The 27,472-nt window shown below is 39.5% G+C and overlaps 1 protein-coding gene across 2 annotated transcripts; it reads right to left on the bottom strand.

Moving 5' to 3' along the window:
- Positions 1–1,301: 1,301 nt before the first annotated feature.
- Positions 1,302–27,070, bottom strand: TIGAR (TP53 induced glycolysis regulatory phosphatase). 2 transcript variants are annotated; one of them, XM_042991607.1, is made up of 6 exons: positions 26,877–27,070; positions 19,375–19,412; positions 14,843–14,964; positions 7,419–7,496; positions 4,216–4,326; positions 1,302–3,361 (listed from the first exon to the last, which is right to left on the bottom strand). In XM_042991607.1, exons 1-6 carry the CDS (start codon positions 27,053–27,055, stop codon positions 2,930–2,932), a joined length of 960 nt encoding a protein of 319 aa, XP_042847541.1. In that variant the 5' UTR covers positions 27,056–27,070; the 3' UTR covers positions 1,302–2,929. The 2 variants fall into 2 exon arrangements, with proteins under 2 accessions (XP_042847541.1, XP_042847542.1); XM_042991608.1 differs by lacking the exon at positions 4,216–4,326.
- Between the last annotated feature and the right edge of the window lie 402 nt (positions 27,071–27,472).

Genomic DNA, 27,472 nt, shown 5'->3' with positions numbered 1-27,472 from the left:
TCCATCAACAGATGACTGGATGAAGATGTGGTGTATATATGCAATGGAGTATTACTCAGCCATAAAAAAAGAGATCTGGTCATTTGCAACAACATGGATGGAACTAGAGTGTATTATGCTAAGTGAAATAAGTCAGAGAAAGACAAATACCATATGATTTCACTCATGTAAAAATTAAGAAACAAATGACCGAAGGGAAAAAGAGACAAACAAAAAAGCCAATACTTAAATACAGAGAACTGGTGGTTACCAGAGTGGGGGGAGGGGATAGGTGAAACAGGTGAAGGGGATTAAGGGTACACTTATCATGATGAGCACTGAGTAATGTATAGCATTGTTGAGTCACTATATGGTACATCTGAAACTAATAAAACACTGTATTACACTTTAATTAAAAAAAAAAAAAAAAGAAAAAGGAAAAAGAAACCAGAGGAGTTATTCACCCTACAAGAGATCCAGTTGCAAAGCTACAGTAACTATGATACTGTTATGGGAATACATAGCTCACTAAGAACCAAGTCCACAGACTCCAGCAAATATGGGCCCATGGGGGTATGAATAGAGTAGAACCACAAATCATTTGGAAAGTAGAGACACCTAATAATGATGATGGGGTAACTTTTTCACCACCCGGAAAAATAATACAAAATTGAATTCTTACCTTATGCCATACAAAAATAACCTCCAGATAATCTAAAGATTTAGCATTCAAATAATCATCTAAAGCTGTAAGAAAGCAGGAGGCCTACCTTTAAGAAGTAGGAAAGGCTTCTTAAAGACAAACCATAACAAAACAGGATACAGGGATCTGACTTAATAACGCAAAAACACTGACATGAAAAAAAGCTTGATAAACATATGTAAAAGGCAAGTAAATTGTAAGATGTTACAATGTTACCTCTGCAACTCACTAAGAAAAAGCCAAATTGTCCAACAAAGAAACCAAGCAAAGAACATATATATACCAGTGATTCATTAGCGTGGGGATCCTGTCAATACACACAAGAAAAAACACCCAGAGTCATCAGCAATCACACAAAGGCTCATTAAAACAGTGACATTATACTCTTCACTCATCCGAGTCACAGGATTTCACTAGACAGTATCAAGTGCTAACAGAAATGAGGAAAATAGGAACTTTCGAGTATTGCCAGTAAGACTGAAAATCCGGACAGCCATTGTGAAAACCCATTTGACTCTTGTCAAATTGGAGACGCACCATTTTTTATGACACAGTGCAAAGAGAGATGCAGAAGGCTGTTTCTAGAAGGACATAATGAACACACCCAAATGTCCACTCGTAGGAGGCAAAATGAGCATGTGCCACATTTATTTAATAGAATACAGTGATAATAAGTGGATCCATACATACCAACATAGATAGAACCCCATGATATAGTAAGTGAAAATACAGAATACAGACTGGTGACATTTATGTACATTTTAAAAAACTCTGAGGCAACACCATTTCCTTACGATTGTGGGTAAAAACATAAAGAATGGATGCACATACACAGTCGCGTTGCGGTGGTGGCCTCTGCAAGGTACAAGGGGGCACTGAGGGAACTGGTTAAAGAATTTCACTTACATCTCAGTGTGTTACTTCTTTAAAAAAAACGGAAGAAGAGGGTAGTTATTACTTCTGGATGGTGAGAATGTGGACATTTACTATTGCTCGTCCTTTTTAATTCCCTTCCCAAGTTTTCCCTTGTGGAGTACTCCCTCTAGTGCTCAACCACATGCTCTCTGCAGGCAAGGGGCAGGGGTGGGCATGCTGAGAACACTGTAACACTGGATCTTGACGAGAGACTTAAGTGCTGTCCAAGGTGAATTTTGACTGTATGTGATTTTAGCCTTAACTGACAAACTTGACTATTAATACTCTTGTAAGTTTAGACTCACAGCATTTATGAGCATGATAACTTAAAAAAAAAAAGTGTAAAACACTTCAATTTAGGTAAGGACTTTTGAGCGGCCAATCTTATGTACAAAATTTAGTTAAATAAACTCCCGCTTCTCCAGTGCCATCTGGTGGAAAAAAGAGGCAACTGTACCTTCCACAAAAACCCACAATTGTGGTTATCAGAGCAAGAGCAACATTCTTTCCAAGGAAGAGTCTTTTCCTTCTGAGGTTACTGTGTACTACACTAGTAACCATGTATGTTCTTCAGAGCCTTCCTCAAACTAAGTTGTTCAGCCTGTAAGTTAGATAAGAAAAGGCTGTTCTTCTATCTTCTTTTGCTCAGATTCCTTCTTTAATGTGTCTTAGTCAAATGATGTTTTAAATTCTTCCTCACCAGACCAATCTGCAATCATAATCTCTATTCATCCGTGTTTCATACCCTCCGGGGTAAAAAATTCCAACAGCTGATTTCTAGATTAAAAATTTTAGTGTCATTCTGCTTTACATAAACTGAGGGTGGTTAAGAATTTTTAATTTAAAGACTTAAAATACAGTGTGTTCTCACTATAAATATGCAGTGGGAATTATAAATAGTTCCTTCTTTCAAGCACTGAACGAGATAGTAAAAAACATACAGTATCTTACCAAGAGCCAACAAAACAGGCTAGATTTTTTCAGATATTAAAAAAATCAACATAAAACAAAAACAAAAAACCATAGTAACAAGGTCATTAATACCTCAATTTGCAATACCGAATTGGTTGATCCATAAACAATCCAGAGATGTAACTGAACAGGGTGGTAAAATTACTTTGGAAAATGACGACTGTACTCAAGACAAAATAAGTCAGTCCTAAATGGTTTCTTCCCTTAGTGTTCTCTGTGGCCACGATTCCAGTCAAACTTCATAACCTGCTGTCATAGCTTTTTAACGGTTTCCAAATCAGCACTAGCAGAGGATGGAAATAAAGCCAAAGGCACTCCCTCAGAGGTTCAAAACTGCTAGATTTTGACGTAGACTTAAATTTAGCAAGTTTCAGTCATTCCACTTAGATGATCCTGTAGATACATGCAAACACACTGAACTGTTGGCTTCCCTTCTTGTCCCTTCTCAAAGTTTATGATAAAGAGACTAATCCCTGTATTGGGACTGACTGACATAAATTCGGATTTGTTCAGAGTTGTGGGTAAGGAACACTTAAGGTCAGTCAGAAAATAATTAAACAGGCTTTTCATGTAAGCGCCATGACTCACAACTAAGACACTGGCGACTAATCCTGGAGCACTGCTGTCTGAATTAGATTCAGAGGGACAGTTTTTTCCTAAGGGAAATATCTCTGCCAGAGAAGTTTCCAGACAGTTGCTTGGAGCTCCTCGGGAAAACTGTTCATTTTCACCTGCCTCCTGCAGAATCAGCTGACAAAGAATATCAAAAAAGTCTTTTCCACGCATTTTTACCTACAAGAAAAGAAAATACAAATTAAAATAAAGTGCCACTAATGATAGTCTAAAACATACACATAAAACATAACTGACTGGATTTTCTAATATGTCAATGTAAGTACTACATAAGCAGATGAGATGCTGTTTCTATGCACTCAATCAGTAGTAAATGCCCAGGTATTTCTGGAACTATGGAAGCACATCTAGGGGCAAAGATGAGTAAAATACCATTTCCAATTCTTTCCTTCAGAGAGAGCACTTACAATCTAATTAGGGAAATTTACAAGTAAAAAGAAGCCCATAAAAGAGTGTGCCTAGGAAAGGGCACCTAGAGCCACCACAACAAGGACAAAAGCTCTTCTTGCCTTTACTAAACAGAAAGTCTTTAGGAGAAAATTATGAAAATAAAAAATGGTGATGGGGGGGTGGGGATCACCAACAATGCAGTTTAAAAGCAGGACACTTCAAAGAAATTCAAACACAGTGATGATGTCACTTAGGGAGCACTGAAGATTTTGAGACCGCAATTACTTTGCCTGCCGCTCTCACTGAACGGCACTGCACTCACCTCCTTCCTGCTAGTACCACTGCGGGAGTTACTGCTTCATATTCAAAGAGTTTTCTTCAAGTATCACCTTAACACACATCCTTTAAATCCATTATTGGCAATGACTGCCAACTTAATAAATAAGAAAGACAGCTTAAAAAGGAAAAATAAACACACCATATAGAATTGGTTTATGAACCAAACAACTTTCAAACCACTCAGCTGAGATTTAGAGACATCTCATTTATAAAACAAACTCAGTATTAGGTACTCTGACCTTGGCAGGTTCATGCACGTGGCAACCTGCCCCAGGGCTACGTACCTGGTCTAATGTCTCTCCTCCAGGTGGTGTGAACACAGGGCATTCTTCCCCAGCTGCTTTGGCCATCGCCCTTAGCTCACTTAGTGCCCTGCCTTCTGCAACCCCGTATTTCTGCAATGGTCCAACAGACAAAAGTGCCTCAAATCAATTTGCAATACAACAAGTAAATACATGTTTATGACAAACTTGGAATAATCATTCTGGCAAGAAGCCTGGCTTCCTTTCACTGACTTCATTCTATCTTTTAAACCAATAATGAGAATATACTCAATAGAGGGCCGTGAACCCTACAAAATACAGCGGACACCTTGAACTAGACACTGTGTCTAGATGCGTTATATGGAACAACACACTCAACTAGACAGTGTGGCTTTATTGGACAAATAGATCTGCACAGATTCCAGGACCAGAGACTAATGTATGCAGCAACCAAGTCAGCCACCTCACATGCCATCTCATCTGGTCCTAATAATAGCACTCTGAGATGGGCATTTTCATCACCATATTTATGAATGGGAGAGCAGAATTTCAGAGAGGTTAAGCAACTAGCCTATATTCCTATATCTAATAATCAGCAAATTTGAAATTCAAACCCCGATCTGTGTGATTTCAAAGGTCATTAACTTTTTAGATTCCTAAAGAATGAGCCATAGCAAAGGACACAGAAGTCACAAACGAAATACAAACGGCCAAGAAACTCCTCAGGAATCCATAATGTGAAAATTAAAATGGTACCTTTCGGAAGCTATTAAATTGGAAGACCAAAGAGACTACCAGTAGCTACTGTTTATGTGAGAAAAACTCTCCCTCATCATTCATGGAAGTACAAACTGGCACAGCTTTTCTGGAAGGAAATTCAGCAGTGTGTGCTATAGGCTTTTCAAAAAGTACACCCTCAACAATTTCGTCTCTAGGAAATCTATTAGGCATGTGTATAAAGAACCAACTACAAAAAGATGTTTATTTTAACATTATTTACATCAGTGGAAAATCGAGTCACAACCTAGGTGTGCACCAGTAGTAGCAGCCAAGCAATATCCATTTACTGGAATAATACAGTCACTAATCAGGTGGTCGTATCCACATGCATGTTTGGGCACTGATAGACACAGGGAGAAAATCCGGTTAAAAACCAACATATAGAAGGGGTATACTTAGAAAAATACATACACAACCAGACAGACAGACAGACAGACTGACAAACATGAAAAAAGCCAAGAGCACACATACCAAAATGTTCACCATATTTGGCATGGTAGAAATTTTAGCTGTATTTTTTCCCAAACTATTCTTACTTTTAGTTCCCCACAATGACAACAGATTGCTTACAGAATAAAATATTTAAAGATAAATCATTATTTATGGTTTATACTGATGATGCCTCAAAATTCTACCACCACCAGACAGAAGTCCAACAATTAATTGTTATTTATAGGAACATATGCACATTTGTCAGGTGCTCTTCCAATTCTTAACTTCAAATTCTTTTTCTTTAAGTGTATTTATTTATTTTGAGAGAGAGAGAGTACAAGCAGGGGAGTGGCAGAGAGAGAGGGAGAGAGAATCCCAAGCAGGCTCTGCGGGGCTCGAACTCATGAACCATGAGATCATGACCCAAGCCAAAATCAACAGTCAGACGCTTAACTGACTAAGCCACCCAGGTGCCACTCAAGTTCAATTCTTATATCTTTAATTATAACTGGAACAACCTCTTTTATAAAGGAGAACATTAAAAATCATTAGCTCTATGACCATGGACTGGACCTCTGTGTGCCTTGGTTTCTGCAACTGTAAAAATGAGGTTTTAAATCTTAGGGGTATTGTGAAGATTGTCAAACCTGCAGTTCTGAGACCCTTGCCAGAGTGTGGTGGGCACTGTGCAAATGCTCACTAATACTACTAAGGCTGGGCAGTAAGTACAAGGAAGGAGGGGGCAGATGGAGAAAACAGATCATATCCTACACTATGCTGACAGCCAGGCTGGAGCTTGGATGGGCTCCGAAGGTAAAAGAGAAACAGTGAATTGTTTTATACAGGAACGCAGCAACCAAGTTTTCCAAAGATTACTCTGGCTGCAGTGTGGAGATTAGATCAGAAAGCGAGAGCAAGGCAGAAGGCAGGAGAACCACTGCTCCAGGTGATCCAGGTGACAGGGGACACTGAATACAGTAGGATGGCAGCAGTGGGTTTGCAGAGGGATGAACGATTCAAGAACTATTACACAGTGGCCAAATTGACAAGATGATGGTAGGATGTGCAAGTGGGAAGCAAGGAAGTCAAGAATGCGTAGTTTGAGTGACTGGGTAAAGCAGGAGCTACGTGGAGAAAAGATGCTGTGCTCCACTGAGCTAGAAGTAGATGTGGGGCACACACACAGACATCAAAAGTAGGCAGTTTGATATGTGAGCTCAGGCAAGAGATCTAAGCTAAAAATATATATTTGGAAATCAACTGAAATCACAGGAAAGGATGCAGTGATTCAGGGAGAGAGCACACAGAAGAATGGCCCGGACAAGGAGACTGTCTCTCTACTGTGCGATTGCAGGCCTCGTCCAGTGTTCCACTGAACTTGTAATGCTTGTATTAACACTGCAGCACTAGTTCTCAGGCACAGAGTGAGCCTTTCCAAGCAGCACCTCTGCGGGAACTCTGGTATGTATTTTGGACAAAAACAGAGAACACAGGCAAATTATGAAAAACAATTCTCAAAGATGCCCTAGCCATCGACACATCTATCCAGGTACAAAAGAAATCACAGGGCTGACGGGGACATTAGCCAGCTCATGGGCCCATAGCGAAGAGCAAAATTACTGCTCTGGGAGGACAAGCTCAGATCTGAAATTGAGATGTGGCTTTAGCTAAGTCACTATCTCAGCAAGTTTCATTTCTGGTATATAAAATGGACATAAGCCAGTCTATTCAAGCTTAAAATTGGGAAGTAGGATGGGGAGGCCAAGAAGAGAACTTTGCACTTTACCTCACACTCTTCTGTACTAGTTCTTATGAGGAGACCTTGCTTTTATAATTTGGGAATTTAATAATTAAATACGATACTATCAGTGAGAGTCTGTAACAGCCACTGACACATAGCAGGTTCTTAACATGTTAGCTGATTCCACATCCCTATCAGGAATGCGTCTGACAAACTGAGCTGGTTTACTGATGACTTACTGTGAAGAACAATATGTAAGTACGTTACTTACTCTTTCTCGAAGCCTTGAATCATACTTTACTGTCATATCTTTGCAAACTTTGCTCTTCTCCAATATCCCATGCACAGTCTGAAAATGGAAAGACAATGGTTTCTTTTCTCACAAAAAGAGTCATTCTAGCCAAAATGTCAAAATACATCATAGTATATAAAAAAAGAACTAGAAATAATTTTCCTTTGTGAAAGTTGCCTCTCTTCACACAGATCTGGGTATTTCCTTGTGACCGATCTTCTAGTTTGCAGGTCAGCAAATCAGAGCCCAAATCTAGACCACGGCTTGTTGTCATAAATGAGGATTTATTAGAACACAGCTATTTATGTATTGTTTGTGGCTGCTTTCACAGTACAACAGCAGAGTTGAACAGTTGTGACAGAGACCATACAGCCCATAAAACTTAAAAAAACTTACTATTTGGCCCTTTACAGAAAAGGTTCTGGTTCATTAATTCTCCATTCAGGTGTTGCTACATTGCTGTGAAACCCATCTATTGAGTCTTAATTTCAGTTATATTTTCAGTTCTAGAATTCACACTTAGCTCTTGTGCATAATTTCCAGTTCTCTGTTGTAATTCCATATGTCATTTTTTAATCTGTGCATTCAATAGTTATTTTAAAGTCCGTGTGTGGTAACCAGCTATCAAATAAATCCTGAGGCTTGTTTCTGTCATCTTTTGTTTGGGCTCATTTTTGTTCATGTTTCCTTCTCTCCTGGTGTGCCTGGTTATTTTTGATTAACAAGAAACACTGTATTTGCAAAACTAGAAATAATTTAAGTCCACAATCTGACTTGTTTTTTAACCCTCTCCCCACAAATTAAACATTATCATCATTATGGTTCTATATTGTCACTATTTGTTTACATTTACCCTTACTTTTACCAATATCTTTGCTCACCCATCTTTTCTGAAACTCAGACTTCCCTTCTGGAATTATTTTCCTTCTTCAATTATCCTTTGAAAGTTCCATTACAGCCTGTTTGTCTGAAATGTGTTCATTTCACCTACACCCTAGAAAATGTTTTCCTGGGTATAAAACTCTAGGTTAGTCTTTATTATCTCTTCAGTGCATTAAAAAAAATTATTACTGATACTGACAAATTTGTTGATAGTCTAATACTGGACATTAGTGGATGACGTTTGTCCTTAATCTTTGGACTTTGCAATTTTGTTATTTAAGTGTAGATATGGGTTTCTTTTTATTTATCTCCACTGGGATTTGTCACACTTTTTAGATCTGATAATGTGTTATCTTTCAAAAGTTCTGTAAAATTATCAACTGTGACTTCTTTGACCCCTTTCTCATTCTAACATCTCCTTCTGAAAGACACCAGACCTCATATCATGTTCTTCATTTCTTTTAAACTCTCAAATGTTTAATCTATTTATCACATTGTGCTACATTTCAGTTATTATTTTACATTTACCTATGAGCTAATGATCATTTCAACTATGTTTAATCTGTAATTTAGTAAATCCACTGATGTTTTCATTTTTGGTTTATCAACTTGTTCTGTGTTTTTAAATCAATTTCATTGAGGTATAATTTACAACAAAAAAAACATACCTATTGCTAAGTGTACAGTTCATTGAGTTTCGAAAAATGTATACGACTATCTACATACCACCAAAATCAAGACATGGAAGAATTCTATCACTCTAAAAGATTCCTTTGTGTCCTTTCTAGTCAATCCCTCTCACTCCTGGCCCCTGACAAACATGGACCTGCTCTACATAACTGAAGATTAAATTTATCCTTTCTGGAGTCTCATATAAATGGAACCATACAATATGTACTCTTTGTGCCTGGCTTCTTTTGTTCAGCATGTTTTTGAGACTCCTCCATGTTTTTGAGACTCCTCCACTCCTCCTCACGTTGTTGCTGAGTTGTATTCCACAGCATGAATGTATCACAGCTCATTTATCCATTCACCTACTGATGAACACGGGTGATTCTGCTCTTTGAACAGAAGCTGTTCAAATGAACAAAGCTGTTAATTATGTGTACAAGTCTTTGTGTAAACATATGTTATTTCTCTTGGATAAATTCTTAGGACCGAGATTGCTGGATCATATGATTAGTGTATACTAAAGTTTCACTGTTTTCCAAAGTAGTTGTTCCACTTTACATTCTCACGAGCTATGTAGGAGTCCTAGTTGTTCCACATTCTTGTGCATTTTCAAATGTTCATGTAATAGAATCTCACTATGGTTTTAATTTGCATTTCTGTCAAGATCAATTATGCTACACATCTTTCAATCTGCTTATTGACCTTCCATATTCTCTTCTTTGTGAAGTGCCTGGTCAAATTCAAATCTTTTGCTCATTTTCAAGTGTTATTCTAATTACTAAGCTGGAAAAAATTTATAAATATGGCTATATACGTATTTATCTACATAGATAGATTTGTCAGATACATATATATTATATATAAAATAAGATCTGTATCTTGTTTATGCCTTGCACTAAGAACCTTTATAAAGATTTTTCTCTTGTGTTTTCTTATAGAAGATATACAGATTTAGCTTTTAGATTTGTGCTGAGATCAAGTGTAAGTTAATTTTTGTGTGTTATATGCAGTAAAGGTCAAAGTTCATGTTTTTCTATATGGATAGTCCATTGTTTCAGCAGCTTTTATTGAAAAGAATCCCTGTCAAGTGCTGTATTACCTTGGCACCTCTGTCAAAACCCAATTGACAAAAAAAGATTCTGACTTCCAGGGAAGATGATGGAGTAGGAGGACCCTAAATTCACTTCCTCCCAGGAGTACTACTAGATAACATTCACATCAGTATAAATAACCCAGAAAATGACCCGAAGACTGGCAGAACAAATGCCACAAGTAAAGGTAGATAAGAGGCCACAATGAAGAGGGTAGGAAGGGCAAAGACACAATGGGGAATTAAACAGACCCATGGGCCAGCCATGCGCAGGAGGGAGGGAGTGGAAGGACTGGAAAACGAAGAGAAACACACAACAGTAAGCCCATGTGGGGAAGACAAATCCCCATTACATTTGGCTTTGAAAACTAGAGGGGTTGAATTTTCTGAGTTCTTAGAATCAGCCGGACTTAAAACTTGGAATTTTAAAAACCAGGGGGTGTGGCTCTGGGAGAGCCTGGAGGACAGAGGACATAGAGAGACAGCACAACCAACAGCCCAAGATACAGCATAGAAGCAGCAGTTTGAAAACTGCCTGGGGTATACAGGAGAGAAAGTTATTTACTAATCTCAGAACATGTCCAAAGGCGCAGCAGTCACAGGGACACTCCCCCAGGAAGAAAGAAGCTGGCATGCAACATTTCCCTCCCCTGCCCCACAGAGTACACACATGGCCAGCTGTGAGAACCAGTGTGGCAGACATTCACTATCTAACTTGCTAACACTGCCACCCACCCCCCAGCACCCCCTCAAATTCAGCAGATTTCACCCCCTCAAATACACTCCTGGCCCGAGCCCATCCAGGGCACTGCCACAAGCCTGGCAGTGTGCAAGTAGCTCCTACAGTGGCCAGCACCACTCCAAAGTGACTCTGGCCCTAGGGAGAGGGAAAATACCACCAGCACCACCCCCCCACGCCCCCCCACCCCCCCACCAGACTGTGGCCCTAGCAGTGGGCTGGAGGCAGACAACTAGTCTGACTGCAGGTCCTGTCCACCAATAAAAGCTTCTCAGGGGACAACACAGGGAAAGTGCCCTGCAGTTTGGTGCTACCACACCTCTGGAAAATGCCTGGTCTGACTCAACTCAGGCCCAAGGCAGCCCCAAACTGGCCCACTAGCAATAAAGGGACCAAACCCTGCCCACAACAGACAAAGAGAACCTCTGCAGATGACTGGACTGGCTCAACCATAACAGCCAGGTACACATAGCACACATAGTAGACACCCCTGCAGTGTCAGGTTCTAGCAAACAGGGGACGCTGCACTGCAGGGTTACTACAAGACCTCTTCTTCACAAGGCCACTACCTTCGAGAGCAGGAGACACAGCTGACTTTCCTAATACACAGAAACAGACACGAGTTACACACAAATGAAGAGTCAGAGAAATATGTCCCAAATGAAAGAACAGGACATAATCACAGCAAGAGATAAAAACAAAATGGAGATAAGTAATATGCCTGGTAGAGAATTTAAAATAATGCTCATAAAGATACTCACTGAACTTGAGAAAAGAGTGGAGGACATCAATGAGACCCTTAACACAGAGATAAAAAAGAACCAATCCAAGATGAAGAACACAAGAAATGAAATTTAAAATACACTAGATGGAATAAATAGGCTCGAGGAAGCAGAAGAACGAATCAGTGACCTGAAGACAGAGTAATGGAAAATAATCAACCTGAGTAGGTGAAAGATAAAAAAAATTATGCAAAATGAGAATAGATTTAGGGAACTCAGGGACACCATCAAGCATAATGGTCTCATTAATGGTCATCAAGTATAATGGAGGTCTGACTCCTTTCAGACCTAAAGACACATGCACACTGAAAGTGAGGCAATAGAGAAACATTTATCATGCAAATGCATGTCAAAAGAAAGCTGGGGTTTCAATACTTATATTGGACAAAACAGACTTTGAAACAAAAACTGTAACAAGAGACAAAGAAGGACACTACATAATAAAGGGGATAATCCAACAAGAAGATACAACTATTATAAATATTTATGCACCCAACATGGGAGTAGCCAAATACATAAAGCAGTTTATAACAAACATGAAGTAATCGATAGTAATACAATAATAGTAGGGTACTTCAATACCCCGCTTACATCAATGGACAGATCATCTAAAAAAAAAAATTAACAAGGAAACGGTGGCTTTGAATGACACACTGGACCAGGTGGGTGTACCAATACAGAAACAACATTTCATCCTAAAAGAGCAGAATACACATCCTTTTCAAGTGCACATGGAACATTCTCCAGAACAGATCACACATTACATCACTAAACAAGTCTCAAAAATTCAAAAAGATCGAAGTCCTACCAGGCATCTTTTCTGACCACAACAGTATGAAACTAAAAATCAATCACGAGAAAAAATCTGAGAAGAACACAAATATATGGAAGTTGAATTACATGCTATTAAATAATGAATGAGTCAACAACAACAAAAAAAAAATCAAAGAGGAAACTAAAAAATACATGGAGACAAATTAAAATGAAAACACAATGGTCCAACATCTTTGGGATGTAGCAAAAGCTGTTCTAAGAGGGAAGTTTATAGCAATACAAACCTACCTCAAGCAAGAAAAATCTCAAACCACTAAACTTACACCTAAAGGAGCTAGAAAAAGAACCACCAGGAGCTTAAAAACAGCAGAAGGAAGAAAGTTATAATAAAGAGGGGAAATAAATAAAATAGAAACTGAAAAAAAAAAGAGAGAATCAAACAGATCAATAAAACCAAGAGCTGATTCTTTAAAAAAATCAACAAAACTGATAAACCTTTAGCCAAACTCATTTTTAAAAAATAATAATAAAATAAAGAGAGGACTTAATAAGACCAACTGACAAAAAACAATTGAGAGGAAAAAAAACCAAAACCCACAACAACAAAAACAACCTGGCCATGTAGGTGTGGGTCAATTTTAGACCCCTCAATTGAGACTCTTTTTTTCTTTTTTTTAGTCTTCTTTCTTCCTTAATTTTGGAATGTTCTGTTTCTATAACTTCATGTTCACTGCTCTTCTACAGTGTCTAACCTGCTGATAATCCCCTCCTGTGTAATTTTCATTTCAGAATACTGTTATCTTTGATCTCTAGAAGATGAATTTGATTCTTTTTTATTTCTTCTATTTCTTTCCTCATTATGTTCCTCGAGCACAGATGAGCTTCACTGTTTTTTTTTATGTTTATTAATTTATTTTGAGAGAGACACAGAGAGCGTGAACCAGAGACGGCCAGAGAGAGAATTCTAAGCAGGCTCCACACTCAGCACGGAACCCAATCAGGGTTCAATCCCATGACTATGAGATCATGACCTGAGCCAAAGTCAAGAGTCAGATGTTTAACTGACTGAGCCTCCCAGGCACCCCATTAATTAATTAATTCATTGTTTAAGAAAGCTCAATGCCCAACATGGGGCTTGAACTCACAACCTGGAAATCAAGAGTTGCATGCTCTACTGACTGAGCCAGCCAGGCATCCCAGCTTCACTATTAAGGTGTGATCTTTCTGAAGTGTCCACTGTATGCTTGATGTACTTAACAAAGTCTATCCACTTTGGGTGGAAGGAACACAAATGATTCCCAACCTGTGTGAACACTTGAAATTGTCTGGCTTCTGGTTCCCCAGGGATTGTTCTCTCCTGCCCTCATGAGGTTTCACCTACGCATGTGCAGACTGTAATCTACCAAGGATTTAAGGGGCTTCCTATACATACTTCTAGAGTTCTTTCTCTGTGTTGCTCCCTCTTCCAGCACTCTGCCCCACGATCTTTATTTAACCTCCCCAAATTCCAAGCTTTGTCTCCTCAACTCCCTGAGACCACTGGCTCTATCTGGCCTTTCCTGCCAGCATTGGGAAATTACTTCAGGTGGAACACCAGGACAATCCAAGGGTTGATGTTACTTGTCTCACTTCATTTGGGGACCACAGGCCCACACTATCTGAAGTCCAATGTCTATAAACAGTTGTTTCACAAATTTTGCCCTGTTTCTCTAGTTGCTTTTGCAGGAAGACTATATCCTAACTCTGTTATTCCCTCATGGTTGACACAAAGTCCCCTTCCATTGAGTTTTTAGACATTTATTTGGTTCCTTTTTAATTCCCTGGGGTCATTTTTATAGTACTCTGATCCCTAAAGATATTTCAAACGTGTCATTTATTTCTCTACAGTAACATAGTTCTTTTTTAACCATGTCTGGATTCTACTATTTGATGTCTTTGTGAGTTAAATTCTCCTACCTGGTGTTCCTGCTGGCTCTCTCATAAACCTTGTCTTTTTAAAGATATTTCGTTAGGTATTTTTCCCACGCTACTCTAATTTAAAAATTACCAAGGGGCACCTGGGTGCTCAGTCGGTTAAGCATCCAACTTCAGCTGAGGTCATGATCTCACAGTTCGTGAGCTCGAGCCCTGTATCAGGCTCTATGCTGACAGCTCAGGGCCTGGAGCCTGCTTTAGATTCTGTGTCTCCCCCTCTCTCTTCCCCTCCCCCACTCAGGCTCTGTCTCTCTCTCTCTCTCTCTCAAAAGTAAATAAAAACATTAAAAAAAATAAAAATAAAATTACTAAATCAAAATAAAGTACAAAAGTAAAATGAAAAGAAACAAGTTCTGTTGGTGGGGGAAGGAGAGGATTGGGGGTGTTATCTGCATGTGATTTAATTTCCTACGATTCTGGTAGCAGTTTTCAAGGTTATGACTGTTGATACTCTTGACTCATCAGTCTAAACCTTGACTGTAGAACTTACCTGCCTTGTCCTTGTGAGGTCACTGGAGAAAACATGAGTAAATTTCACATTATTAAGAAATATGCCAGCAGCAGCTGCTTGTTTAAATCCAGTTTCTGAAAGAGGCTCATCTACTCCTTGTCCTGTAATAGTAAGAGAAGGAACAATAACATTCAAATATATATACATAAGGGATGCAAATAAAATCACATGTAAGAGAATATAATTTATCTACACTTTATTTAAAATATTTCTTTGGAGGGGCAAGTGCATGGCTCAGTCAGTCAGGCCTCAGACACTTGATTTTGGTTCCGGTCATGATCTCATGGTTCGTGACACTGAGCCCTGCGCTGAGATTCTCTCTCTCCCTTTCTCTCTGCCCCTCCCCTGCTTGCACTTGCTCTCTCCCTCTCAAAATAAATAAATAAACATTAAAAAAATATATTTCCTTGGTTATTTTTCTACATAATTTTTTTTAATTTTTTTTTTTTAACGTTTATTTATTTTTGAGACAGAGAGAGACAAAGCATGAACAGGGGAGGGGCAGAGAGAGAGGGAGACACAGAATCTGAAACAGGCTCCAGGCTCTGAGCTGTCAGCACAGAGCCCGACGCGGGGCTTGAACTCACAGACCATGAGATCGTGACCTGAGCCGAAGTCGGACGCTCAACCGACCAAGCCACCCAGGCGCCCCTCTACATAACTTTTCAGAGAACTGGAAACAAGTAAATTTAAGCTATAATCCTATAAAGACTCAGGTATTCAAATGTTTCCCAAAAGAATGTCTGCCTAATGGGAATAAGATGATGAGAATTCAGTTGTCTCCAGCTCTCCCCTCTCTTGTGTGTGTCTACCCACCCCTTCGTTACCTGTATCTTATTAATGCTGGCTCTAATCTTATGTTCTCCATGCAGGTGCTTCATTTGAATGGTAGGATCATAACCTAAAAAGTTTCCTTTCTTAATCTCCATTGCCCAAATGTCCAATATTGTATTATTCCCTCTCTTCCTTCTTCCCTTCCCCCTTCCTTCCTTCTCCTTTAAAAAAAAGGTTGGAACCTCCATTTCCAGGAGAAAGGCTGATTAAACACTCTGAAGGGTCCTCCCATAACAAAAGAACCAAATAGGTGCGCTGTGTGTGTGTGTGCACACGCGCGTGTGCGCGCGCCCCGCTCTCAGGGTATAAGGAAACTCTCCAAGAGGAGATGCAAAGCAACCAAAATACTCTGAGTTGAAAGTTAATATAAACATTAGAAAACAGAGATGACTTGGTAATCAGCACAAGCAAGGGAGTGTTTGGGGGAGGGAGACTGCTACATGGAACAGCGAGGTAGGAGAACTGAAACTCCACATTCCTGGATGCCAGAGATCCTATAAGGAAGCTAGTATAGTTTCAGGTCCGTAGTAAAATCAAATGCAAATTCTCTTCAGAGCAAATCTGACTTAACAAAGGCTAAGAAGTTTTCTACTAATTTATACTTAATAATAATTCAGCCAATGGAGGCGCCTGGGTTAAGCATCTGACTTTGGCTCAAGTCATGATCTCCAGGTCCATGAGTTCAAGTCTCTCATTGGGCTCTGTGCTGACAGTTCTGAGCGTGAATCCTGCTTCGGATTCTGTGTCCCCCCTCTCTCTCTGCCCCTCCCCCACTCGTGATCTGTCTCTCTCAAAAATAAATAAATAAATGTTAAAAAAAATTTTAATAATTCAGCCAATGACTTAACATACAAGAAAACAATCCTCCATGAACAAAAGTCACCAGAAACAACAAATAACAGATTCAGAATAATTAATACTTTAGACACTGAAATCAGCATATAAAGACTATAAACTGTGACTAAAACATAAAGACAGAGTAACAAAAATAAGCAAGTAACAAGAAGCCATCCAAAACAACCAGACCGCTTTCTAAAAGAATCAGACAGATCTTCCAATAACGAAAAATAGAATTGCTGAGGAGGGAAACAATCCTTCAGTGGATGAAAGGAGATTCAGTAACAGAAAGGCTTAATGAACTCAAAGACAGGGCTCAGGTTTTTATCCCAGATGCAGCACAGATAAAGGAGATGAAACACATCTCAGATATATTAGAGACACGAAGGAGAGAATGATATTCCTTAACATATTTCTGACTGGAACTCCAGAAAGAAGAAAATGAAGGAGAAAAAATATGAAGAGATAATGGCTGAGAATTTTCCAGAAATGAGAGAAGATATAAATCTACAGATGAAGAAAACACCAAGCAGGATAAATTAAAAGGGGAAAAAAAAAAAAATCCCCTCTAGGTATAAGAAACTGCAGAATACCAAAATCAAATAAAAGATTTTAAAAGCAGTTACAGAGAGAGACAGATTGCCTACCATGGAACATGATTTGGCTGAGAGAAGACTTCTTAACAGGAGCAATGGAAGCCAAAAAAAAAAAAAAAAACCAGCACACTAATATCTCCCAAGTGCTAGGAGTTCTGTCAGTCTAAATTGTCTAGGCTAAAAAAGGTTGAATAGAATTAAAATAAAATTGTCTGGAATGGAAACAATTAAAACTCTCTTTACCACCAACCAATCTGCACCATGGGACCTTTTAAAGAAGATACTTCAGGAATGCAGGTCTGAGATGCAAAAGAAACTATGAGGAGAGAAACTGGTAAATATATATGTAAATCTAAACAAACATTATCTAAATAACAAATTAAATAATACCTATGTCATGTGGTTAAAAAAGGATAGGACTAAGATACTAAGCGATAATCATACAAGTTCTTTGTATTTGGGAGGGAAAAGAGGTATAGATATTATACTTCATTACGTATGAATGGTAAAAATTTAAAGGTAACCATTGAAAGAATAGGTGGGGGTTGAGAGAGGGGAAGGAGGAAGAGGAAGAGGAAAATCAACTATGTAGTTAGTATCTATGAAGTAACACTTAAGGCAGCACAGAAAGGTTAAAAGGAAAGCAATGGAAAAATATATACCAGGCAAATTCCAACCCCCAAACAGCTGGAGAAGCTATATTACACTCAGAAATGCAGGACTTTATGACAAAACGATTGTGAGGATTACTATAAATAATCAATGATCTAATTCACTGGAAGACAGAATGATTTTTAAACCTGTATGTACCTAATAAAATAGTCTGTAACTATACAGGAGCAGAACACATAAAGCACAAATTGATAGAATTTCTGGTATTAAAGGATAAATTGGCCATCACAGTGGGATATTCCACATCTCAACCATAAATTCATATTTAGGTCATGCAGGCAAATCTGTAAATTGACAAAATTAGCAAAGCACACAAGATTTAAACAATAAAACAGAGGTTGCTTATTTGACACCTAACTCCAAACCCAACAATTAGAAAATACAGATTTTTGTCAAGCATAGAATGGTAGATTTATAAACACTGACCATGTTAACTGATTTCAAAGAGATATCAATAAACCATCTTGTCAGAAAGAATACAAAATATAATTGGAAGTCAACCAAAAAAGATGAACCAAAAAAAAAAGCTTAGCCATTTGGAAATTTAAAAGATAGTTCTAAATAATTCATGGGTCACCGAAGACAATTTAAGACACCTGGTGCCGATACTTACAAAATTACTACATTATCAAAACTGTAGGTATGCAACAAAAATGGTACTTGGAAATACATGTCTTGAATGCTGTAACTTAAAGAACTAAGCATTTAACTGACAAAGTTAGGAAAAGAACACAAATGTGGAAACAGGTGTGACCACAAACACTTTTATTCCGGCTCCACTGTCAGCGTGGAATGAAATGAGACAAGTACTAAAGAACCAGGTGTTAAATCCAAAGGCTAATTTGGGTGGGGCACGTGTCACCAGAAAACAAAGGTTCATTTAATTATCAGACTAATTTTCAGAAGCGGGAGTCAGGCACACTGGGTATGAAAATCAGTTTCTGCAAACTCCAGATGTCCCTAACCAAAAAAATAAAATGAAATGCTTTTGTAATCACCGCACAGAAATAGTACGTCTGACTGAGAGTTCACCCAAGATATACACGCTAGACTTGCTGGATCACAGGGAGATTAAGATCTGAACCCAAATTAGCAGAACAAGGGAGGAAGAATCTGTTCAGAATAAAGCAACAATCCTGTATGAGAACAGGAATTCGCTTTTTAAACCTCTTCTTTGTTACTACTAAAAATAATATAACCACCTTAGCAGAAAAATACCATTAACTAACTAGCCAGCAAACTTCATGTTTCCAAATATGAAATCATTTTAAATCACAGCAGTTACATTTTAAGACCACTAGACCCAACATAACTCTTTAATCAGCTGACTGGGCCACTTTGAAGCTACCCATAAGCAACTTGGAATCCTGTTCTTTACATCCAGTTCCCTTAAGAAACTTATTCCTCCTAGTTACCATCTGCTCTGATCGTATTTCTGTAACCATGATGCTTTAATTCTTTAATACTGCTCACAATACAGAGCTGTCCCCAGGCACCCCTCCCCCACCAACTCTGATTTGCTTACATATCACATTAACACTAGAGGAGACAGCTAAAATAAAGTATACTAACCTTGAATTATTTTCTCCTTGTTAAATCTTGTTTCTCCACTAAAATAGAGAGAGGGGGAAAAAACCTTTATTACCAAATAGGTTATTTTTGAAATCAGAAAAAAAAAAAAAATCATCAATGAAAGGTAATGATATTCACAAAGGGAGCATATGAACCTTGTAGCATACTTCACAATCTAACCTATAAACATAAAATTTGTTCTAAATTGATATTTACAAGCATCTACTCTAATGTACTTAGTTGATTTGGGCTCAGAATTTCATACTGACCCAAATTAAAATGTATAAATCATGAATCAATCATAATTGTAAGTAGAATATTCTATCAATATGTATATATAATTTTCATTAAATAATCTTGTTAAAATAAATGTTAACTAAAACTCCTTTCACAAGCAGCAGGAGGAAACCATGAGAGTTGGTTTATTGCTGGATTGAAGGAGCAAGTGCGAGGGAACCCGAATGTGGTGGGAAAGAAGTGGACAACCTTTCAGATGCCCTGGCTTCTTCTGGTTCCTACATCTCCACCTGTTCCTTTTTGTAATGCTGACAACTATCTCGGAGAGGACACTAAAAACTGAGGTTGGGGTACTATGCTTTTAAGAATTAAAAAACCAAACCAATTTCAAAGCAACTGTTAAGAGTGAAGGACTGGAAACTTTGTCATAAAATAACCATCAACTGAGACTGGAGGGAACACAAAGTGGAAGGGGACGGGGATGTGCTATCTGGACGAGACCGGACAACAGTAAAAGCAATCAAATACCTGAAAAGCTATCAAGAACTGAGTTCAAAATTCTTTGAGCTCTTTTTATGTGCTAAGTACAGTGCTAGGCACTGGAAAACAGAGATGGGAAGGACTGGTGGCTGCCCCGGGGGGAAAAAGGAGTTGACTTGTTCTGTGTAGACACTGAACACAGAACTGGAAGGGTGGGTAAAAATAGTAAATAGGTTTCTTTGGATCAAGTTGTTTCCTCATTTGGTACCAAATGTCTACAGCTCACATTGATATATTTCTATGTCAAGGGGAGATGAAAACCCTTCGAAGTAAATTTCATTGCCATATAGCAGCCTGAAGAACAAAAACTGCTTTGGCTATATACTTAGGAACTTGGTTAAGCTTGAGTGCCTCTGTTCTTTGTCTGTAAAATGGGGATGATAACAGCCCCCATTTCACAGGGCTCTTGGGGTAACTGAATGAATATAGATAAAGTGTTTAAACACTGTTCAGCTTTTAGTAAGCACTCAATAGTTCTGTTTATAGGTCATTTTTGGACAGAGCTATACAGAAATCAAAGATTCAACTTAATGCATTTAAAATCTTGTAAAAATCGTGAAATAAACAATGTAAACAAATAATATACCATAAAGTCAACACCCTGGTGACCCCACCCAAGTTAACAGATCACCACTGCCAGCCTCCTAGAGTGGGTCTCTTTCCAACCACAATGTCCTCCCACCCCCAGTGGATCCACTACCTGGCATTTATTTAGATGCTCATTTGCTTTGCCTTTCTTCATAGCTTTCCCATGCAAGTACAGCATAGGATTAGCTTGCCTGTTGTTGAACTTTATAATGAGTTGCTTCTTGCTGTATGCAGTCCTGTGTTGCTACCATTCCTCAACATTGTTTGGGAGATACACCACTGTTGTGACCGGTGGCATACTCTTACACTCTCATTACTGTGTAATACTCAAGAATTTCCCAGTGTTATTTATATTGTTGATATATTTACATTGTTTCCAGTTTGGAGCTAAGCTGCTGTGAATAAACATGTTTGTATAGAGCACATCAGATTCTCTAGGGCAGTGGGTGGCAAAGTGGGGCCTCTGAACCAGCATCACTGACACTGCTTGGGGCCTTTTGGAAATGCAAATTCTCAGGCCCCACTTCAGACTCCCGAATCAGAAGCTCAGAGGTTGTGGCCCAGTTCATCTGTTTTAATAAACCCACCAAGTGATTCTGATGCACATTCATGTTTGAGAACTACTCAAAGACCGGCACACGATCTTGGTAGAGTTGTACTGGAATACAATCATACCCATTTGTTTACATGTTGTTTATGACTACTTTCACACTATAATAATGGAACTGAGCGGTCCAGACAGAGTGCATGGCTTGTAAAGCCTAAGCTACTTCCTACCCCTTAATTAAGTTTGCAAAGCCATACCTAGTGATCTAGGCCTAGCCCTAGAATTGCTAAGCCACAGAGTATGCAAACATTTAGATTTATCAGACAATAGCGAAGTGGTCACAGCAATTTACAACCCCCAGCAGTGTTCCACATCCTCTCCAACATTCAGTAATGTCAGAGTTTCCCATTTGTGCCAATTTGGCACAGAACAGTTCATCTCAGTTTTATCTGACTATATTTCCCTGATTACTGTGAAGGCTCAGGCTCATCATCCCTGCTTTGTTTTAAACAAAGCACTAGTTTAAAAAAAAAAAAAAAAAAAAAGCCTTCACATGGATTGATTTACACAGTCTAGAAAGGAACTCCATCAAATCTTAAGAGTCAGAATCACAAACCCGGGCCTCTGCCTGGAACCTTGTCCCTCATTTACAAAAATAGTTGTCTGCCAACCTCTGCCTAGAACAGCGTTTCTCAAACTTGAGAGTGTATCTGAATCCCCTGGAGAGCTTAATGAAAACAGAGACCACTGGACCTGACCAATATGTTCTCACTCTTCCAGACCCAATACAAACAGCCTGCTCCCTGAGGAAGCATTCCCTCCCAGGCACCATTCCCCACCAACCTATCCCATTTAAACACACCCAGGCTACACTCCCATTTCCCACCTCCCCCCACTCCCCCCCCCAGTACTGTCAGTTACCACCCATATGCTAATTAACCTTTTTAGATGTGTGTCTAACCAGGTTCCAGCTCCTTAAAGGCACAGCCAGAGGTTGCCTTGCCCTAACATACTCATTGCCTAGAGAAAACCCAGGGAAATAACAGAACCTCAGTGTACGTACTCTGCCAATGGAAGGTCATCTGGAAATATTAATCAAAATAATAAATCTGTTTGCCCTTTAATACAGCAACCATAATACTGGGAATACTTGCATTCAACCTTATTTAAAACAGTATCTGCCACAATATTTTTTCTAGTAGCAAAAGCTGGTAAATAACCTAAATATCCACTAACAGAGAACTGGTTACATTAACAAATAAATGGTGGCATATATACATAGTGGAATACTAGGTAATTGTGTCCCCTAAAAAAGAGAATGATTTATGGAAAGGTTTGGAAAAATTACCAAAATATATTAAAGAGCAAAAGCAAAGTGCAGAATAATCTAAAAAGAATGCTATCTTTTTAGAAAGGTGGAAAATAAGAATAAACATTTGGACCTGCGTGCACATGTGCACACAAACACCAGAAAGATATATAAGAATTGTTCTGATTTCTAAACATGTGGATGTAACTTTAAAAAAATGTATGACAAATATATGAAGATTTTCATAACTATTTACCACTGATCTGCCATTGTCATCATTGTGGTTGATATTAATAAAATATGTCTTTTACTCCAAAATTCATTCGAAATCATACACAGTGGATGTGAAAGAGGGTATTAATCTCTACCATTCAGACAGATAAAGTATCCACGGTGATGATAGAGAAACTGCCGTTTAAAAAAAATTCTTTTTGTTTATTTTTGAGAGAGAGAGAGAGAGAGAGAGAGAGAGAGACAGAGACAGACAGGGACAGCACACAAGCAGGGGAGGTGCAGAGAAACGGGGAGAGAGAGAGAGAGGGAGACACAGAATCCGAAGCAGGCAGAGCAGGAATCTAGAAAGAGAATTTTTTCCCAAAAACTTTCATAAATATTTAGTTTTACAGCTATCAGCTTTATCAAGAGGTTTGTATAAATCCTTTAGGCAACTGTTTAAAGTTTGTTTTGGGAGTGGGAAAGAAAATTAGGTGGCTAAAATAGTTTTACTATTAATCTACTTCCCTTAACCAAAGTGTGGCTTGTGATAGTGGCAGAGAAGGTGGAAGGAGCTGAAAGGTCAGAGGAATATATTTTGAAAGAGTCAGGAATAACACTACTCATTTTCAAAATCTCCAGTGTGATCCATTTCCAAAACAGAACACCCGACTCTGCAAGAATCTAAATGCTTATGCCAAGAAGTTAAGTCTTATGACCAGCCATTTATAGGTCCCACAAATATGCATCATTCATTTTGTAGGTTATTACACTATTCTTCACTTTAAAAGATTTTATTTTGTTAGTTCTCGTTTATATTCTATGGCATTTCTTTAGAAGTCATTTAGAAAGCTTAATTTCCCGATCATATTCTTTTAAAGAATTCAAATTCAATAGATGAGTACTGTTTGCCACAAGACCAAGGCAAATCATGGGAAATTAGTACAGATTTGGGGCATGTTTTCAAAATAGATATGCTTCAGTGTACATGGAAATGCAAAGCCTCACCTGATATTTAATCAAGAATACAGCTTTATCTTAATTCCTCTCTACCAATTAATTCACTCGAAAATATAGAAGATTTCGAGGGCTAGTAACATGGAAACCGTCACTAGATGGTCGGAGTGGGGGTGGGGGACATAACACACCCAACTCATGATATATTTTTATTTATATGTCAGTCCTAGTGGTAAATGCTCTCCCAATTGATCAATCCTATTCTCGGAAAACAAGTATCACAGTAACATAACATGTATCTTTATAAAAATTCACAGGTGCCCTAACACTTACTTTGCTTGCTTTATTTATGACCAGAACAATTATTGGCATTCAACAAAAAAGTAACTGCCAATAGAGGTAGCATAAGAAAAGCAAATCAGTTTTGCTATCATTAACTTTACTAATTTATCATCTTTAGGTCATTAAAAGCAAATTAAATGAGGTTTGTAAAATTTTTTGTTTTAAGAGCTAGTTAAAAGTGGAAGTGAAATGGGATGGTTTTCCAGGCAACTAATTGCAAACAGACACAAATAATATTTCAAGGAACTGGGGCCTTCAATGGGTTATGTAGGTGATGGAATTCCCAATCTACATATATTGGGGTTTTCAACAATGCTGGACTAGAATATCAGAAGTTATAGTTTAATAATACTAAAAGACTTGAAATTTGCAATCTTGGATATTCTATTCCAAAATGATACTTGTGAGCACAAGTATGTCGAAGATAAACGCACAGGTAGTTACAGCATAAGATTCATAAAGGATTTAGTTGAACTTACAGAACTTGCATTTTAAAAGCTTTCTGGAATTATCTGAAGAGGCACTGTTCACTAAAATTATTCATCTCTTTAAAAATACCGATCATGCTATCAGTTTCAAAGCACTGGACTATCTTAGTTATACAGAATCAGATAATAGAAAAGTCAAGTGCTATTCCCAATATTATGCTAAATGACCCAACCCTGTGGATTCATTATATTTAACTATGGTGATTATTAATCAAGTTTGCAATCGTTTCGTTTCCTGAAAGCGTCATTAATTCTTAGCTTGGAGAATTTGGAAGAGGAAAGAGGGATGATTCAGGCAGGAAAGGCAGCTCACCATAACCCTATCAATTATTTCAACACTTTAACTCCACTTTCCCATGAATAAAACAGAACAAAGCAAACTATTCTTAACACTCTTCACAATTATATTAGCAGAAATAAAAAGTAGCCACTAAAATGGCTGGTGATATTCAAGCAATCTACAAACACTAGGTTTTAACTCAATAAAAAAGGAGGCAGAGAGGACAGTGATTAAGAGGATGGGATGGGCTGTAGAGTCAAGCTCCTTTGCTTCAATTCCACCACCCCACCAGCCATGTGACTTCAAGCTAGTTACAGGACTTCTGCACCTGTTTCCTCACCTGCAAACTGAGAAGCAGTCCTCACCTCACTGCACTGTCAGAACTTAATTACAACAGTGCCTGGCACATAATAATGTATAAAGACTTACTTTTAAATTGATTCCTCAAAGGATTTCTATAAGGAATCAGTTTTTTAAACCAAGCCCTTTTTTAAGAAGCACGGAGGAGACAAAATCCAAATTCATGTAACTACTGTCCATAAGAATCTAATTAGAAATCACCTTACTATCAAGGGATGGTTCAATCCAGATTTCCTGCGATTTGTGAACTTCAATTATATGTCAGACACAGTACTGGCTGAGTTCAGGCATCCATAAGGTGCTCAAACACTGGGAAAAGAAGGGCTCTACTTCCTGCTCTGCTACCAATGAGCTATACATGACCTTAAGTAGGTCATCAAATGGTCATAAAGCAGTCTATAAAATGGAAGGGTGGGGAAGAGACGGAGAGGAACTCAATTTCTAGTTTAGTCATCAAAATCCTGTGAGTCTTACAGGGATAATTCTGATGATTCCTAAGATTATCCTCCCATAAAGGAAGAACAGGACAAAAAAAAAAAAAAAAAAAAAGATACCAATTAAAGTCAGCTCGACAAGGTTAAGTCCTATTACTGTTCCTTGTGAACTCTGGAAGTCAAAAACCGTATCTTATTTACCTGTATAATCCAGTCCACGGGCACCTAGCACATATTCAAAATGCGGGTCTGATAAAATTATACATACATCCTGAGGACTGACTACATTTTTATTACAGATGCTCTTACAGAATTAGAAGTTATTTAGTTCTTGAGACACATTTCTTCCCCTCCGTTGCACTATGCACTCTGCCTCACACTAGTGAGGCAGGTATTTTCACTACCCCCATTTTATGTATTAGCAAACTGACGTCGTAAAGATTACGTTAACGGAAGCCGCGGTTACAAGGTTCCTCCTAACCAGAGCCCGGATTCTAACCCAGGTCTATCCTGCTTGAAAAATCTGTGGTCTTAACCACCCTGCACTGCACTTCCATTAACAGTCGGCAAATAAGCGTTACGAAGGAAAAAGATAAGAGACATGAAGACGTAGCAGCTTTCAGCTCCACCGTGGAATGTTATGATAAAAATATTTGTTCGGAGTGATGCGGGTTGCAGAAACGAGGGTGGAGGCCCTCCGCCGCCGCCAGCAGTGTGATCTCGGGAGGGAAGAACTAAATCTCAGGTCCACGCCTGCGGCTGCCCTGGCAAGCGAGGGGCGGGGGTGCAGCACAGATGGAGAGAGACAGCGGCGGAAGGCAGCCAGCACACAAATACGGGCCTGGGACGAGCTATCCCGCAAACTCTTTAGGATCCGTTGGGGGGGGGGGGGGGGGGGGGGGGAGCAACCAGCGGCGCACGAAGTCCGGAGCCAAGGCTGGCTTTTTTCAGCTTTAACTCCGCCAAGTGGCTGCGAACCTCGGCCGTTTACTCCTCCGGACCTCAGCGTGCTCATCTGTAACGCCGAACTCCAGATATTTACGACCCGCCTTCCCGGCTCAGGGGCGCCGGGGGAAGAGGGGTCCAACCCTCCGAAGGGCGAGCAAGCAGGGAAGAGGAGGGGTGACAGGTCAACGGTCTCTTCACCCACTCCTCAACAACTCCCTGACGAGAAGGCGACAAGGGCACCTGCGACGGCAATACTCACTGCCGCACAACGGTCAGCGCGAAGCGGGTCATCTTCCGGGCGCCCGGAGGGAGGGGAAGTGATGGCCCCAGCGCAGCTCGCGTGCCCAGCACCCTCCGGCGCGAGGCTTCTCCGCACTGCGGGGCACCTCGCCCACACCACTTCCGCCAAACCGGCCGGCCGGCCGGCTCCGCCACCATAGGCCGAGGCGGCCGTCTACGTCATTCCAGGAGCGCCAATCAGGGCGGCGAGAGGCCGACAGGGCGGTGGAGAATGGTAAGCAACGAGGCCCCGCCCAGGGCCGTGGCGCTTGCGCCCCTGCGCGCAGGCCTGTGATTGGCGCGCGGCAGGTGCTTGCGGGGCCAGCCCTGGAGTCCGCAGTGGAGGCGGTTCTTGCCCGGGCAAGTTTGGATCCTGGAGACTCCGGATAGAAGGGTGAGCTGGGGCACGGATGTGGAGTTGATTTCATTTGAAGCAAGAATGCAGCTAGTGGTCTTACTTCCGGAGTGTACAGCGCCAGACACATTGGGTCGTATGAGGTTTTACTGTTAACCCGTAATACTGGGGATGTAGGGTCAGCAAGTTCTGCGGATTTAGATCCACCTAGTTCCTCTCCC

This window comes from Panthera tigris, chromosome B4 (assembly GCF_018350195.1).
Source record: "Panthera tigris isolate Pti1 chromosome B4, P.tigris_Pti1_mat1.1, whole genome shotgun sequence".
Taxonomy (NCBI): Eukaryota; Metazoa; Chordata; class Mammalia; order Carnivora; family Felidae; genus Panthera; species Panthera tigris.
Note: the sequence above shows the minus strand (reverse complement) of the source record. Positions and strands in the feature narration are given on the sequence as shown.